The sequence below is a fragment of the Melopsittacus undulatus genome, chromosome 2, assembly GCF_012275295.1.
Source record: "Melopsittacus undulatus isolate bMelUnd1 chromosome 2, bMelUnd1.mat.Z, whole genome shotgun sequence".
NCBI lineage: Eukaryota > Metazoa > Chordata > Aves > Psittaciformes > Psittaculidae > Melopsittacus > Melopsittacus undulatus.
This window is the reverse complement of record NC_047528.1, coordinates 15,279,865-15,298,204: the sequence shown is the minus strand read 5'-3', so window position 1 is coordinate 15,298,204 and position 18,340 is coordinate 15,279,865. Positions and strand designations below refer to the sequence as shown.

General features: G+C 42.9%; 1 protein-coding gene across 1 annotated transcript in view; it reads left to right on the top strand.

Moving 5' to 3' along the window:
* The first annotated feature begins 4,881 nt into the window (after nucleotides 1-4,881).
* The window catches only part of GUCY1A2 (guanylate cyclase 1 soluble subunit alpha 2), a 145,281-nt gene continuing 131,822 nt past the window's right edge, over nucleotides 4,882-18,340 (top strand). The window contains exon 1 of the mRNA XM_034074446.1: nucleotides 4,882-5,154. Coding sequence (XP_033930337.1) covers nucleotides 4,882-5,154 — 273 coding nt within the window. The remainder of the gene's footprint in view (nucleotides 5,155-18,340) is intronic.

The following is an 18,340-nucleotide window of genomic DNA, read 5'->3' as shown; positions in this document are numbered from 1 at the left end:
GCACATAAACTTTATGTCTGAGCAGATGAAACACAAAATTGAGCTGCTCTTTAAGCCAATCATAATTCAACAAAACATTAATGACAAATGGCAGAATGCCCCAGCCATCCTTCCAGACAATACTCCAGATGGAAGTCATTGGATAAAGAACAGGAATGTTTGGCAGAATGCGAAAAAAGAATAAATTTGCTACACATCACTCTTTTTGCCTGACTGCAATAAAGTAATTGTAATAGAATGTTGTCACAGGATAATGGTCTCCTGCTGCTTTAGAAATGCTTTGCAAAACAGATGTTTACTTTCTCTGTGGGAGACATTGATCCCGGGACAACCATCTTTTCTATTAAAGGAAAATTAAGTACTTATAGGTTCAGCAATACTATAAAAAGATCATTATAAAAAGCCATGCCATGTAATAGGTGAAATAATATGAAATATATATGTGATGTATGAGATATATGCAACTAATTCCTAAGAGGGATTAATTAAAATAGTTTCTTCTGGCAGCTCCGCAACTAACATTTTCTCAACACATGCAGATAGGACAATGCAGTGCACTATGATGAAGTTGTTTTTGTTATTTTAATCTTCCAAGGCTCTATGGACTGCAGAAAAAAAAGGATTTGTAAATAAAAGTAATAACATAATAATATAATAATGGCGAGTAAAGACTGTGCATTTTCTGCCTGAGCTCAGTATTGGGAATTTTGCTTACTAGAGCCAAGACAAAGTTTTGGAAACAGATAAAATGTATAGAATCACAGAATAGTTAGGGTTGGAAAGGACCTTAAGATCATCTAGTTCCAACCCCCCTGCCAGGGGCAGGGACACCTCACATTAAACCATGTCACCCAAGGCGCTGTCCAACCTGGCCTTGAACACTGCCAGGGATGGAGCATTCAGAGCTTCCCTGGGCAACCCATTCCAGTGCCTCACCACCCTTATGGTAAAGAATTTCTTCCTTATATCCAGTCTAAACTTCTGTGTATTTCAAAATAATTTTCTTAGAAGAGCAATTATGCATTAGAGATCATAAAAGAATTAAAAGTATGCATATACATGCACACATTGTGTTCTGTTGTAATGATTGAAAGGCTACATAGGCACCATTTTGGTGAACCTTATACATTTTGCAGACACTACTATTCATCCAGTAATGTGCCAACTAAAAAATGGGGCTGATGAGACATATATGAAAGAAGAACATTTGTTCTCTTATGTGCTATAACTGCCTATGTCTATGTGCTGTCAAAGGCATGTGACTGTCAGAGGAAGCAGCCAACCCTCTGTGGTATTTAGCTTTAGCTAAGGCTGTATCTAGATCAGGAGGAACAAAATTAGAATAATTAACCAGGGTCTGAATGACTTGTTGGCTCACCAGACTGGCCGCCAGACCTGCATCATCTTGGATCTTCTGCTGTCCATTCGTATTTAGCTCAAGACATTTTGTGAAGGTGTTTGGTACTTTTCCAGCTAGTGTCTCTATCCACTTCTGGGTATTTTATAGAACAAGTCCAGAGGAGGGCCACGAGGATGATCAGGGGACTGGAGCACCTCCCATATGAAGACAGGCTGAGAAAGTTGGGGCTGTTCAGCCTGGAGAAGAGAAGGCTGCGTGGAGATCTCATAGCAGCCTTCCAGTATCTGAAGGGGGGCTACAGGGATGCTGGGGAGGGACTACTCATTAGGGACTGTAGTGACAGGACAAGGGGTAAAGATTTAAAACTTAAAAAGGGGAAGTTTAGATTGGATATAAGGAAGAAATTCTTTACTGTTAGGGTAGTGAGGTACTGGAATGGGTTGCCCAGGGAGGTTGTGAATGCTCCATCCCTGGCAGTGTTCAAAGCCAGGTTGGATGAATCCTTGGGTGACACGGTTTAGTGTGAGGTGTCCCTGGCCATGGCAGAAGGGTTGGAACTAGATGATCTTGAGGTCCTTTCCAACCCTAACTGTTCTATGATTCTATGAATCCCAAACAGAGTTGCAGTATGCAGACTACTGGCATCTTTGTAACCAGATCAGGCAGGTATCATGTTTGCTTCTGCAAATTTTAAAGATTGTAGCTGGGCAGGATAGCCAGTGAACAGTGACACTGTGCCTGGGTTTACTTGGAGTGCTGCTTCAGCTGAGGCAATAGAAGACTTGAAGCCTTAATTGTGGTTTTTACTCTGCACAGTGAACTTCACCATCTGCATGCTGAAGGAAAATGTCTTTTACATTCTTGAAAAGAGTTAGTTTGCTATATGAGTGCATTCAGTTATAATGATCCTGACCCAAGAAAGTTACTGAGGCAAAGAACTTCCCATCTTATTTCAGGGATATACATTACAGACATAAAATGAATACAACCATGGGGGCATGAATTTTTAATTTTGCAAGGGTAACTCAAGAGCTCTGTCAAACGTTCATGATAACTTACATTGGAAAGTGCTACTTTAAGGTAAAGAGGAAACTGAAAACTTAAAAAGTGTCAGTTTTGTAATCTTGAAACCATTTTTCCCTAGTGCTGAATAAAATGCAAATATGCCCACAGGCGAGTTGCTTACCCTACAGCTGAAGTACTGCACATGGAACCAGTTGACACTTTGGTAGTTTAGCAGTTTAGACTTATAAATATGTATTTGCATTTTCAATGCTAAGCTATGTAGCTCTTACCCAGTTGTCATTGTCACTGCATCAGTGAGGAAACCAGTTGAAGTTTGCTTCACTGAGAACTGTACAACATGATCAATGCAAAGGAAGAGAGTTTAATGGAAACTGAAGTGTGTGAAGAGAGATAACACCTTAACACAGAGTATCCTGTGCTAAGGAAAGTGTTCAACACCAAAGGACACCTTCCAGACCCCTTAATTCCTGAATCCCCTCAATAGCAGGAGCTTGGCTGAAGAGCAGGCAGGGGCTTATGGCACAGGTCTCAAAGAACCTGTTAAAATGATGATTTCTTCAGAGGGAAGAAGGAAAAGGCAGAGTAACTGTTTAATTTCTCTGCACTCAGGCACTGATGAATATTGTTTATTCCCTAAAAGAGGAAAGACAGAGAAGGACACTGGATCTGGAAGCTCATGTGTGAATTAACTTTCAGGTGAAGTCATGTCTGGTTCCTGTCCTAGAGCTGCTGAGGGCATCACCAGGACTGTAGAAAGAAAGTCTCTGTATCCAGGCATAATATTTAATAAAGCAACAAAAAGTAGCATGGACCACTCTGGCTTTATTATACATCTTTTCAAGCCAAAGTCTTCAAGCCCTAGAAAGTATGGCAAGACGAAAAGAGATTCATTGCTTATCTTAGGCCATATATATTTCTATAAAAAAAAAAAAGAAAAAAGAAAAGAAATAGAAACTGGGTGAGTAAAGAGAAACAAGGATGGCAACACTGAAAGCAATACCCTGGCAAAGGGATGTTGCGCCCTTGTTAAAACCAGCATGCTTAGACGCAGACCCCTTCTTGAAAGGAGACACATGGTTTGGACTGCCTAGGGCCGGGCTCAAAAGCTCCTTCCTACCTGTGCAAATCTTCCCAGTCTCTCCAGTGGGTTCTTGTTTAGACATTTAACAGGATAAGGTTGTAAAACATATGTCATAATACAGGGGATTGGTATAGTAAAAGCTATCTTAAATTCGCTGCCCTTTAAAATAAGGTTTGTTTGAAGAAAGGTAGTGGCAAGCTGTCTTTCCTGAAGGTAGGACAAGCCACTACAGCTATAATCACGTTTTCTGTCAGCCTTTCTGCTGAGAAAGGACTATGTGGGGTTTCCATTATTGCCATGAAACTCCCCAGGTGTCTTTAAACATCCTCCATTGATAGGGAAAGTTGGGACAGAGACATTTTTCATTGTCTTCAAGGGTGCCATCCTGTATCCAAGCTCCTCTGCTGTGTGTCCTCTACCCCCCTCCTTTCTTCTTCTGCAAGGCTGTAGTACAGGGCTGCTACAGGGGAAGGAAATCAGTTTCCTCTTTTAGGACATGACCCGCATGCCCATGTTTCTTTTTTGGACATGACTTCGTGGGAGCAGTGCTCTCACAAGGATAAGAACTTTTCCTCTGAAAACCGATGGCAGCACCATGACTTTCCAGCTTTAAAAACCAGCTCTTTCCTAAGCTTAAGTTTCCGAAAGCTAGTCGGGAAAGTTCGCTGGCGGCAACAGCTGCCCGGGAAACCAGCACCGGCTTCTCCCGGCGTCAGGCGCAGGGAGCTGTCCAGCACCCCGCGGGACGGGCGGCGGCAGCGCGCACCGGCAGCCGGGGCTGCCGTACCTCGGGGACCGCCGGGTGCCCCAGCACTGCGCAGGCACCACCGCTCCCCGCGGAGCAGTGAGGGGATATCTGCCCCGTTCCCCGCTCCCTTCCCCTGGCTCCAAAGCTCAGAGAGGGGAGCGGAGCGCTCTGCCCTCCCTCCCCACAACCGGCTTCGGCCGCCGGCCCTCCCGGGCAGTGCTGCCGGGGGCCGCTTTTCTCCGGGGCCGGGAAGCGGGGCCCGGAGGCTGCTGCGGGCCGCGAGCGGGGCTGAGCGTGGCAGGCGGCGAGCGGGGCGGGGGGAGGCGGAGGGAGGAGGAGGAGGGGGAAAGGGCTCCGAACAACACGTGATCCCCGCGGAGCAGCGAGGGAGCCGGGGGAGGGGAAGCGAGGGCGGGCGGCCGAGGCAGAGGAGGGCAGCAGTCTCCGCCGCCGCTTTAAATCCTCCCGGCGCGGCGCCGCGCAGCACCCGCTGCTCCCCCGGCCCGGCGAAGCGCGGAGCCGGGCAGCGGCTCGGGCTGTGCCTCCCGCACAGGGGCACCCGCGGCCATGCGAGGCGGCCGTCCCTGCGGCCGCAGGGCTCGGCGCTGCCCGCCGCGGCTGCCCGCCGCCCCGCGCTGAGCATAGCCGCCGCCGCCCCAAGGCACCATGTCCGGGCGCAAGATCTCCTCGGAGTCCTTCAGCTCGCTGGGCTCGGACTGCCCGGAGACCAGCCCTGAGGAGGAGGGCGAGTGTCCCCTGTCCCGCCTCTGCTGGAACGGCAGCCGCAGCCCCCCCGGCCACGCCGACACCCCCTTCGCCGCCGCCGCCACAGCCGCCGCTGCCGCCGCGGCCAGCGCCGGGGCTCGCCGCGCTCTCCGCCGGCGGCGGGTCAACCTGGACTCGCTGGGCGAGAGCATCCGCCGGCTAACGGCCCCCGCGGTGAGTGCCCAGCTCCCGGCTCCCTCCCGTTCTCCCCTGCTGCCGGCGGCAGCTCCGGGGGTCGGGTGTGTGTCGGGGCAGAAGCGGCGATGCCCGCGCCCTCCTGCCGGCCGGCCCCGCAAACCTGCGGGAGTGACGATCTCGGCAGCCCGGTGCTGGAAATCGGGTCGGGAGGCACAAATGCGCGCGCTGGCGGTTTAGCTGGGTTTGTGGTTTCCGTCGAGTCTCTAAATTACAGCAGTAAAAGCATGAAGTGCTTATCTCTATCTGGTGCTAGCAACATTTTCGTATAAAAAAGTTACCTCTCTGTGATACATGGCATGCACATTCTTCCTTCAGCGTAGGGGAGATGTCAACTTCTTGCATTTGGAGGGTTTTTCTATACTCAATTGGGGAGAAATAAAAGTTTCGACTTTGTGTTCAGAAATATTTCAGCAACAGATTTCTCTGTGCCTCTCAGATGTGCTGACATTCTGAGAGATCAGTGTATCCACGACGTAGTTTGAAACCTATGACTTAAGGATTATCTGGGTAGCTATACCTGTATTTGAGAATCAGTGAAGCACTGTGTATGCTGAAAGTAGTGAATTTGGGTAGGACCCGTAATGTACTCTTATATCACTCTATGGCTGAAATGAGTAGCTCAGGAGTTTTGGTAGATTAATGTGAAACAGGAGGTCTTTCTCCAGCCTTTCTGTTATGATTGTGCTACACCTGTGTAAATGCCTCTGTGACCATCACTACATTTTCCTCATAAAGTTTCAGCTGCACCTGAATGTTTCTTTGGTCTCTGAGATATTTTAATGTGTTTAGGTATAAAGCATTAATGGCAACAAGTAGTCTTGATCTGTAAACCAGTTGCTATTGTGGCATTGGATCATCTTTTTGCCTGGTGTTGTCCAGCTTTGGAAATTAAGTCTCCTCACTATCAGCTGTCACTTTGCTTTAGTTTTAAGGCACTCTTTTTTTGGGTGTTTCTTGACCTGTTTGGGTGGGAGTAGACAAGCTGTTTAACGGGAGAAATTAGCAGAGCATTACATAGCTAATGGCAGTCCAGCTTCCATGAGGACTTTTCTTTCCCATAGATTTTTTTCCCTCACCACTGGGAATCTGGTCTTGTAATGCTAGTATTAATAGATGATATCTCAGGTGACCCATCTTGTTTTAGTACAAAAGAAAAAAAGAAGCTATTTAATTTTATAATAATGCAACAGTATAATTAGAGCATGTGTTACCGAAAATATTAGAATTATTCTGGAGTAGCTCAGTGCAGTATTTTTAGATAACCTCAGTATTTGTATTTTCTCAGCTTTGACTATTACCACCTGTATTAAGTTGCTATAAAAGACAATTGCAGTTTTCTAGCTTTGATGGATTGTTGAATGTGTTTTCAAAATAAGCATGCTCTTTGAATTAAAAGACAAGGAAAACTTTGGTAGATCTTAGAGTTCTCTTTCTTCCCTGTTCTCAGAGAAATTTCACTTAAGAATGCAAAAATTTAATCCATCCTGGTTTTGATATCCCAAACAATAGCTTCCATGGTTTCCTTGGGAGCTAATTATAGCAATCCTTATTGCTGAACAACTGTGTTCGTTTTAAATTTTAATGTGATACATATTGCTTAAAATTTCCCTTTTTATCTTGACATCGTAACTGCTGCTTCACTCTCATCTTACACATTTTGGCATAAATTAATGTGATTAAGTCTAAAAGTCATGTTGTCACAGTCTTGGTACACAAAGAGAATCAGTCTGCTGTCTTTTCATTTTTCACTCTGAGAAATCACTGCTCAGGTGCATTGTTATTTTGGTGCATCCTTTTTTTACTAAGAATATGTTCTGTGATATGGAATAGATGCCTTCTTGCAACAAGTCAAGTTACCATATGTCTAGTGCTTTGATATTTTTTGCATCTCTGCTAATACAAATTAGAAATAACTTTAAAAGGAAGTAAAAAAAATACTTTGCCTATAAAATTAGTGTCAAGTGGGACTCATTTCCATCATTTGTGAAATTGAAAGGCAAGCCTGAAGGTTGCATTGACATCTTCCCTCTGAACAAAAAGCTCTAATTATATCTTCATTCAATGATGCTATAGATATGGGTCTCCAGTAACAATATAACCATGCATATATGTACATAAGAGTGTATGTAGATGTATATACTACCTATATTGCCTGCAATGGCTTGATGTTTTCCTTTCCAGCAGGAATGCAGCAGCAATTTGTCCCCACCCCGGTGCTGAACACTTTCAAAGTTGAAGGATGCTACAGGTTCTTTAGCCTTAATTTTGTGCTTTCCTTCAGCAACAGCTAGGATTGAAATACTGACGAAAATACTTTTTGTGTGTTTTCACCAAGGAAAATGTCTGTGTGTGTGTTTAACACTACTGTGGCATGCAGAGAGATCTCTGGGCTGGTGGTGTTTCAGTGTGGCAGTAGCAGGGGCTACTGAGAGCTGCTCTGGGGATGTGGGGAGCTGTGAACTGAGCAGGAGCACCCAAAGCGTGAAGAAACTGAGCAAGAGAGGCGTCCATGGGGCAGAATGGCAAGAAAGCTGTGCAAGCAGGCAAGGCCTGAGGAGTGGTAGTACACAAATGTGTGTGAAAATATTAATATCTTCAGCATGATGCATTAATGAGTTAGTACGACTGTACTAATCGTCAATGGAAAGTAATTCTGTAGAGTAATATACAGTAATGCAGTATTTGAGGTGTCTTATACTGAAACAGTGAAGTTACTGCATTTTGTATTTTGCACAAATATTACTTTTTCTGGAACTGTGGAAAAAACCTGAAAAGTGAACCTTGCTGTGTTGCAGCATTGAATCCAACCCCTCCTGCTTACTTGCAAGAGAACAGCTTCTAGCACTTTCCAGGACACATGATTTTCCCACTTTTCTCTTAAATACCTCTTCAGAGATTTTTCCTGCAGTTGTTATATTAGAGGATGTCGGGCCCTGATCCTCAATCAGCACAGGATCATTTTATGTTCCTGTGGGTTTGTAAATGTTCCTTGATGTGCCTGAATGATTGAAGGTTGGACACTGTTCATCTGGAGCTTGCTTAGCCCAAACCTTCTCTTTTTTAACAGCCAGAACTAGAAGGCTAGTTCCTATAGGGCTCAACTCCCACCCAAACAGCCCCATATTCTGCGGAAAAGCATGTGGTGATGAGAAGGGTGAGCAGATCTCCACATATACCCTACAGCTGGCATTTTTGTGTGTGGGGGGGGGGGGTCAGGGAAGCAGGGTGTGCTATGCTGGGAGGCAGAGCAGTGGTGATGCAAGAAGAGAGGCAACTCTTGGTCACAGCCGCACTCAACAAACTAACCATGTGTATGCTGAACATCACATCAAGCTGCTGCCCTGTTGCCCCCTGAAGTACCATTTTGCTGAATAAGCAGGAGCACTGGTAGCAGGAGGGTTGAGCATCTCCCAACAACAGGGCATAGCCAGGTGCTGCTGTCCAAAGTGTCTGGGATACTGTGCCAAGCCATGATGTGCTTGGCATCTGAGTGTGATGATGTTTTGTGGCACCAAACTTAGTTACTCAGTGCCATAATTCCGGCATTGCACACACTCAGTTCTTGTGAATCCTTTAGCTCACAAGATCACGGACAATGGTGCTCTGTGCTTATTGACCATGTCTGTCTCTGCATTCTCACAGCCCTTCATCCCTGTGGTGTTCCCACAAAGCTGAGCCTGTAAGTACATAGGCAGCTCCTATCCACTCTAACATGTTCCTAAATCATGTTCCTGACTGGGCACAGATGTCCCTTCTGTCCTCCTTCATCTGAAAGACCATCAAAGAGTCTTTGGTTATGTTCTCAATCAAATAAATCTGGAGCTAGATCCCGCTGCTGTCAAAACAACAGGTGCTCTTCTCACTGGGCTGGGTGTAGTGGTTTTGGAGATAAATACTGAAATAATTATATGTACATCACAAGCACATTTAATGATAAATTTTTCTTTTAATTCCAGCTTTGTTGTTGTGTTCCACTTTAAAGGATGAGTTTTACACCCACAGTGATAGAAATTTTGATTAATTATAACTAAAGATGATGACTGTATATGCTATTCATTATCAGCATATTTTTTTTTCTGCTTTTAAGAGCTCCACTGCATAGGAATGGTATCCTGGCATCAATGGCCACAGTTTTATTCTTTAGTGTCTTGCAGCAATTTTCACATTTGCTCCAGTTCTATCTTGACTTGTATCCAATACCAGGCTGAAAATAGAATCAAAATTAGGGGAAAAGAAAAAAAAAATCACTTATTTGAACAGTCAAATACTCTGCTCCCATCTAAGGGACATGGACTACCCTGAAGGAGCTGCAAGTGACTGGGCATGCATTCAGAGGAGACTGCGTCCCCCCGAGTGCTGTACTGATCATTCTGGAAAGAGAATTACAACATCACACAGCATTAAACTGGCTTACATTTCCGTTTGATTTTGTGAATGGCCTATGTAGCTCATTGCTTGAACTAGAAACATTAAGTGAAAATTGCTTGTAATGTACTTTTCTGTTCATTCAGAATTATTCCTGCTATTTTTTAAAGGCCCAGTTGGAGATAAATTAAAGTAAGAACATTTTTTTTTCCTGTTTAATTTACGAAGCTGCTACTGGCTGCTACCAAATAGTTTGAATTTAAGAACTGTCTTACTGAATACAACCTTTTTGCTAACAGTGGAAGAAAAGCGAACCTGAAGACAGTCATTTATGTTAGCGTGTAGGCTATTGTTTATGTCACAGGACTGCTGCAACTTTAAATTGTTTAATTGCAAGTGAATTCTCCAGTGAGTGCTGGTGCAGTTTTGGCAGAGGAGTTGCAATATAGCATCTCAAATCGAACTTGGCTCTATCATAAACCTCTACCACTTACTCTTGAGGGATAACTACTCTTTTTAGTAGCGATAACAAATTGTTGTCACTAGCAGGAGAAGTAACAAATTGATTTTACATGAGATTTTGAAAACATTTTGCACAAGTATTCTGAGCTCCTTATGACTCACATCAACCCATCAGGTATATCTCAGTTCTACTATTGTAGGAATAACTTCTGGCTATCTTGCTGATAAAGTATAATAAAATCAGATTTTGCTGAGTATCTTTCAACTTAGCAGAGAGAAAAACCATTTATACACAAGGTCAGACAAGCAGCCCACAGCCAGTCAATCTGTGGTTTCATACATTGGAACAAAGCTGTTTAAGGTGTCTTAAATAGGAAGATTCTGGAAAATGTTATCAATATGAGCACCGTGGTGGGCTTTGTTTTGTTTGGTAGTTTGACATCTCATTTAACCTCAGAAAATGAAACATTAAACCAATGAGTTGAGCTGCACCCAACAGCCTGCAGCCATTATATTTACCCTGATGGAATTTTATTTAGGGTGAGTTTATTTGACATTTAGTGCTTAGAACAAATAGTAGAGAAAGACATTGTAAAGTAGGAGGGAATGTTATAATTATCAGTATATGCCCTAATAGCAGCATGCAGTCATGGCTACATCACTGTGAAGGTTAATATCATTCATTTGCAGCTGCTTGAGCAGAGACAGTTTCCACTTTGCAGCGGTCCAGTATACTCCTGGGGTAACTGTAATGTTAACACAGAGAAAATCCTTCTCTTTCCTTCTACCTCTTGTGCTAATGTTAAAGGCTGTTATAAAATGCTTTGAGTAAACAAAATTGTTCCATCTCATATTCAAATTCTTTCTAGACATGTCTGCTTGCTAACTCTCAAACTGTAAGTTTCAAAATGAAGATTAAAAAATCTGTGGTTTGTCTGTAGGTCTCAAGGGATAAGCAACTTTGCAGCTCTGCATATGAAATTAGGTTCAGTCATACTGAGGAAATTGGTTATTTTCTATCCCAGAAGAATAAATTCCTTGAGAAGGACTGACGTGTAAAGCCTTTCATTTCCTATCTGTCTGCTAGAGTAGCACCGATGATTTTATGTAGTAGATGTGGGTTGCATTAAAACATGAACAGGTAGCATTAGCAATAAATCTTCTATGATATTCTCACCTACTGAATAGATTCTTTCTGCAGTGCGGACAAGATCTTCTATCCATTTTAGATATGGTGAAATTCAAAGATGAACAAAGTGATCTCAGCCAGTATTATAATGGATATTTATCCTTTGCTGTCAATGAGTTAGACTAGATGATGTAATAGTCAGTTTCCATCCACAATGTCTGATTCTTCTCATTGAAAGGCAGCTGGGGATGCAGGAGTTACAATTTCTAATTAGTATCTAGGTCTGTTTTATTTCTTCAGAGTGTTTGCATTGTTCTAGCCATAAAATAATATGGGGTAAAATTCTTAGTTTTAATGTTATTTAATAAATTAAGGCATTTTCTGTGATGTGCACAAGTATATACTCTGAGGAGTACCCCAGTTTACTTAAACTGAGGAGCAAAATGGTTTCAGGTTTAGGTGGTTCTGAGCTCAGGTGCTAAGCCCTTGCCTGGACCTGTCTGGATCATTGTGAGCTGTTGCAGGGCAGCCTGTTTTGCCTCCAGATGTCAGTCATCCTGCTCCGGATCCCCAGACAGTCTCCTCCTGGGGATTCTGCATCTTCTTCTGCATCTCACCCAAATCTGGCACTAGTCATGGTCTGCAAGCAGTTGGTGCTTTTATCTAAAGCACAAACTTCTGGAATCAGGAAGCTGGTTTACATGAAGAAAAATACACTTTTAGCTTATACAGTTGCAGAGAAAAAAAGGATTGCACCCTAAAGGTTCAGAAACTAGAGAGTAAAAATATTTATTTTCCTGACATTATCAAAAGCACTATTAAAACCCAAAAGAGGTTTTTTAAAAGATTTTTGTAATTTTAATTTTATTATTTTGGGGGTCTGCTTCTGCATTTCTGATTTATGTCTGTCCCTTTTCATATCATTCTTCAGCTATTGGGAAAGGGACAGGGAGGGATCCTGACTGTGCAGGATCTGCAAGGACCTGCTAGGGAGCCTTCTTTCTTTCTCCACCATCAGAAAATTCTCAGATGCCAAAGGAGCCTTCTTTTCTTTTCAGTTCTTGTTTTCCCTAGTTTTATCAATTTCAGTGCTTATCTCCCTACTCCTGGCATGTGGGAATGGCATAACTGTTTGCCTTCAGCTGGAGCCTTTGTTTACAGCCATTAAAACCATTATTTTGGTGACCAGAAGGACAGGGGAAGAACAGTTTTCTACTGCTTTCATGATCATGGGGTAAATATTAAAAAAACCCTGACTGGATGTGAAAATGACTATTTTTGCAAGTTATCTCTTCTGGATCAGCCAGGTGCACGCCAACTCATGTGTGCGTAGAGATCTGTAGTCACCTGTGCAGAAAGACTTGACTAAAATTGGTTCTGCAATATGAAAAAAGAAATGTTTCTTATTAGTGAATGATCACCAGCAGTGAAGCTGGCAATTAAAGTCTTGCACATCTGCCGAGTTAATGATTGAACACTACAGATTTGAAGCATGTAAACCTTTCAGCATCAAAGTGCTGATTTGGCTGAGGTATTTGGTAATGTGCGTCTGCCACATGCAGAAGTGTGGGTTCTTCTAGGAAGGACTTTGCCGCTCCCCAGGGCACAAGAGTCTGGAGGAGACCCCTGACCCAACGAACTTCTGCAAAGGAATTGTGACAGAAGCAAAGTGGTTTCTTGCTGAGCCTGTTACGCTCTTCAGTGCTTCAACTTCCATGTTTAACATTTTAAGTATTAGATTTTTCTCTAGCCTGACTGCTGAAGCACTTCTGAGGCTCAGCTAGGAGCCACTTAGCTTTCTTTGAAGGTCTTTGAAGTCTTGTTAGGGTTAAGGAGAAGTGGTCTGTGTACCTGGCTGCTCTCTTGGCTCAGACCTTCCTGTTCTGTACAGTTCCTTTGCTTTTTAATGCTATTTGGTTACCTTAGGATGCAGAAGGAATGGGATGGAAAATTTGAAACTCCATGCATGTAAATATAGACTGAGTCATCTAGGACACTGTGTATGGGTCTGTGACCTCTGAATGGGGTTTGTCTGTCTTTACTTAAACATTTAAAAGATGTCTAAGTCTAATGTAATCACTCAACATGTTTTCTAGACAAAAGAAAGAAACAGGTGTTTCTAAAGACTGAGTCCTCAGACATATATTAGATACCAGTCTTAGGATGAAATGAATCACTTTGGGTGCCTTTAGTTGGGCAGAGGAGCCCTACCATTTATTTCTGAAGGTGTTGCAATCAAATGAAAGACATTTCACAGACAACAGAGAATGGCTAGGGAATAGGCTTAAATCTCTGTCCTTTGAGAAGATTGGAAAGCTTACTTTTGATTGCCTAGGAAAGACATTTATAACAAAGGATGCAATTAAAGTGGAAGTCCCCTTCCCTTTGTCTCTAAAACTGGCAGCAATGAAGATAAAAGAAGGGAAAATTAAACTAAAAAACAAAACAAAACAAATCCCCCAAATTTTACAGTGTTTAAACTGGAATCTGTTTTCACAGGAAGGTGTCTGAATAAAAAAAGAAAAAAGGAATATTTCAAGTTCATTTAGACAAGTATCTTCATAAAGATTTTCTCCAATTAGTCATAAAGGTGCTTTTGAAGAGCTATTATTCCTCTAGCTTCAGGTCTTGAAGCCAGTTTCTCACTACTGGAGAAGAGAGTAAGATCCAACAAGAAGGGCAGATTTCTCCATGAGTGCATCCTGCAAACAGCAGTGGCTGATGGAATAACAGTGACTGCCATGGCAGGGCTGCAATGATCAGGGATGCTGCCTGCTGGTGTGCAACAGCAGCGTGCTCTGGTTACAGCATTGAGGTGCCAGGTGGAAGAGCTGTAGTAGACGGTGAGCAGGCTATACACATCAGGGAGAGTGGACAGGTCTTTCCAGAGGCCTTGCAGAGCCAAGAACCTGATCCCCATGTTGAAAGGAAGGAGGGGAAAATAGAGATAACCCTTGAGGCTGAAGGGTGTAAACTTCTGAGATGGAGAAGGTTGGAAGTTTGTTAGTTCTGGCAACACAGCTAAGGCCCCTTTTCCACCAGTTGTTCACCAGTTACACTGACCTGGAAATAAGTGGGAGAAGTGACCTCCCTTGTGATGAGGCATCAGAGCCATCTACGCCTCAGCCCTTAGAGGCTTCAAGAAAAGGAGGGTGGTAGGTATCAGAAGTTCTCATCTAAAGAGACAGAGGCACTCATTCACCAGCATGACTTGCTGCCTCAGGAGGTTTGTTGCTTGCCAGGAGGTCAGACATTGCATTGTGAAGAGGCTGCCAAAGCTTGTTTGTCTCTTGGACTATGACATCTGCTGCTCATGTATTATGGGCACCAGTGATACAGCCAGGGGAGACCTTGAGATAACTGGCTCAGTGGATGGAGGGATGTTGTCTACCCTGACTCCAGAAAAGTCTGACGTGGTCTCCCATAGTGTCATTAGAGCCAGACTGGTGAGATATGGCCTGCTTAAGGGTGTGATAAGTGTGCAGAATATTAACTAGACCTGATGGCTCAAAAGGTGGCCATCAGTCACGAAGTTGAACTAGTTGAGTTACCTCTGCATATGCCTCAGAGATTGTTACAGGTGCCAGCAGAAATGACCAAGATGGTCAGGGGATGGAGCACCTGACATCTGAGGAGAGGCTGGGGGTGCTGTGTTTGTTCAGCCTTCAAGAAAACACAGTTTTGGGGGTATCTTAATGTAATCTACACCCACCTAATCTTTTCACAGGGGTGCAAAATTACACTGAGCAGGAAGGACTTCCAGAAGTTCCATCAAACCTGTATGATTCATTGATTTGGTGACGTATAACTATTTATTATGATACATTAGGGTTAGCCATGGCATAATGTCTGGCTTCTGAATTAATTCAGGGAAGTCCTATGGCCTCTGCCATGCAAGAGATCAGTCTGAATATCTCCAGTGTTCCCTTGTACCTTGTATATCATCATTGCAGATGGAGTTTGGACATGATTTGATGTAGCAATTCTTGGGTTAATTTACAGTTAACAATAGCAATACTGGCATGTCACAATTTGATATGCCTTTAGAAACATTGAGCTGATGTGACTATTCCTTTTGAAATGCATACCAAATATTAGTAAGTCATTGTAGTCAAAATGAATTGGTAACATTTACTGGTTTAGGCAACAGTTGCTATCTTATATTTATATTAAGTCTTTCATTTTAAGTGGTCATGAAGCTTTAAAACCTCTTCAGCAAATAAGTGCCACTGAGTACCTGTGCGGCACAGACTTATATAGCGGTGGGGAAGGTTGTTATAAGCTATCTTTTAGCTCCCTGAAAAGCGGAGTTATTCTTCTTGGAGACATTCTGTGTTTCATGCTACTAGGAAAAGGTTTAGCTGTTTTCCTCCATCCAGTCTTGCCCCTGGATAAAGAAAAGAGGTGGAAATGTTTTCCTGCTTACCTTCTCTCTCATTGGCAATGCATAGTCAGTAATGGGAGAAGTAGTACAGCAAACTACCCTTGCATGCAGCTGTGACCAGGTATATCTCTTATCTTGGTTTTGGTTAGTCATGGCCATAGTTACAGAATTACATCTACAGCAAAATGATATTCACCACAGATGAAATACAGCGAACTGAGAAGGTGAGCACAGTGGCTTTTGAACCGTGCACAGTGACATGCTGTCATAATTCTTGTCAAAAGTGAAGAGAGACTTTGTGACTCCTCAGGTCAGTTTTCATACTGGCTGGGAGCACATTGCATAGAGCTCTGTTTATGACAAGTGCTTTAATCATAAATCTTATTTTTTGTCTGCACTTAATTTCTAAGATCTGATAGGAGATGGCAGTGAAAAGGGGTATGAGTTCATGGGGTAAAATTGTCTCAAAACAGCTAGGCAGCTGATTTGACTTTCAGAAGAGGGAGTTAACATGGAGTATTTTTTATGCTTTCATTCAGCACTGCAGGAGAAGGGAGGTCTACTGATGATGTAAGCTCAGGGCTTGGGTTGCTTGTATGGTCAAATCTTGAGGTAATCAAATAGATTATTCCCTGCGTAAGGAGTACAACATCTGTGTGTCAGGCAAAGACAGTCCTTGGAGGATTTCTCAGGTATTGTAAGCTCCAAAACTTCCAGCGAAGATAAAAAGCTATTTACTCTCTGCTGTGGTAGCAGGCATTGCTGCCTTCCATACTCATGCTGTAAAGGGAGAGCCAGAAGGGAGATTTAATTTAACAATCACACATTTCTGCCATTACCTATTTCATGTCAGAGGAGTTGCTGGTGGAGTGCTAATGTCCTGTGTGTTGAGAGTGGAGCTGAGGAAAATGCTGTATGGAGATGGAAGATGGCAGCTTTATGGACCTCTTTGCTTAATGCCGTTTGGATTTTTTTCATTGCTAGTGAGGGAAAAGGCATCTTTTCTGTATGTGAAGACTCGAGTTTTCTGCCTGCTGAGAACAGGAAAGCTGCTGAATCTCTTCTAGTAGCCCATCAGGCCTGAGGACTTCAGCACCTGCTGAGTCACTGAGAAGGGGGATAGACATGATGGTTTCAGTCATATGGTGTTTCCAGTGTGTTTTCCAAGAGAATGTGTAACTTTCAATGCCTTTTAGCACATGAAACTTAGCTCCCACAGGGAAGAGAAGTATTTATCTGATACAGAATTAGAAAAAATACCAGTAACTCTTTCTTATATTTTTGTTCATATAATTATAGAATGGTTTGGGTTGGAAGGGACCTTTAGATTTCATTTAGTCCTAGCCCTTTGCACAGGCAGGGACACCTTCCATGAGAGCAGGTTGCTCAAAAAGCCCCCTCCAACCTGGCCTTGAACACTGCCAGGGATGGGGCAGCCACAACTTCTCTGGGCAACCTGTGCCAGTGTCTCAGCACCCTCATTGGGAAAAATTCCTTTCTTATACCTAGTCTAAATCTACCCTCTTTTAGCTTAGAATCCCTTATCCTTTGTCCTGTCATTACAGACCATGCTAAAAAGGGCCTAATTTTTTTCTCTGAGTCCACTCATGCACTTGTTAAATGCATGCCTTGCTACACATTTGAATTCAAAAGGGAAGACATGTTCTTGTAGCTTGGTATTAAAAAAAATAAAATTACTATTGTACAAGCCTAGTGCAGCCTTCTGTACCTTTCTTCATTCCTGCTGTCATCAAAACAGATACCTCCTCCTGCAAACTCCTGCAAGAGTAGGTAGAAAGCTCACCTCCTGAACTACACAGCTCTCTACAGAATTTGTATAGCAGTAAGCAAAATCTGAGACTCTCAAAGTTGATGGCAGTTTTAGAATGAAATTCCTCTAGTCTATTTCAGGGACATTTTGGATGTCCTTTCCAAAAAGCAGGGAAGTACCAAATATCTCCAGAATTTTAGTGTCTGCTGCTGCAGGCCTGATCAAAATATCCCTGTGGGCCTCTGATACAAAAGGAAGGCTTATAAATCCCAGTTGTGTCTAACCTCTGGCACCAGAACAAAATGGACATGTGAAAAACCTCAGATATTGTATTAACTAGTCTTTTTGAAAAATGATGTTTTTTTGCCATAAGTGACTTGGAAAATTCAAAATAGAATTACATGGATTTCACATTTGCTTTATTTACCCAGAGATCTCTCATGCATTAATTCAAAATAATAAGTATAGCCTCAGCAGTAGTAGTAAGGAAAATAAAATAAAATAATCTAAAATGTTACTGGAGAGTCACAGCTTGTCAGGAATGTAAGCCAAAATAAATCACATCTTTATAATATTCTGTCCTGGTTTTGGCTGGGATAGAGTTAATTTTCTTCCTAGTAGCTGGTGCAGTGCTGTGTTTTGGCTTTAGTCTGAGTTTGTTTTAGTTGTTGCTAAATAATGCTTACCTGGATCAAGAACTTTTCAGTCTCATTCTCTGCCAATGAGGTGGGGCACAGGAAGCCAAGAGGGAGCAGAGACAGGACACCTGACCCAAACTAACCAAAGGGGTATTCCATACCACAGCACGTCATGCCCAGTATATAAACTGGAGGAGTCACCTGGAAGGGCCAGATCACTGCTTGGGTCAGGCTGGGTATCAGTCAGTGGGTGGTGAGCAATTGTGGTTGCTGTGCATCGCTTGTGTTTATTGGGGTTTATTCCTCTCTGATTTTGCTATCTTTGTTTTAATAATAATTATAATTATATTGTATTTAATTTGTGAAACCATTCTGATCTCAGCCCATGGGTTTTACCTTTTTATGATTCTCCT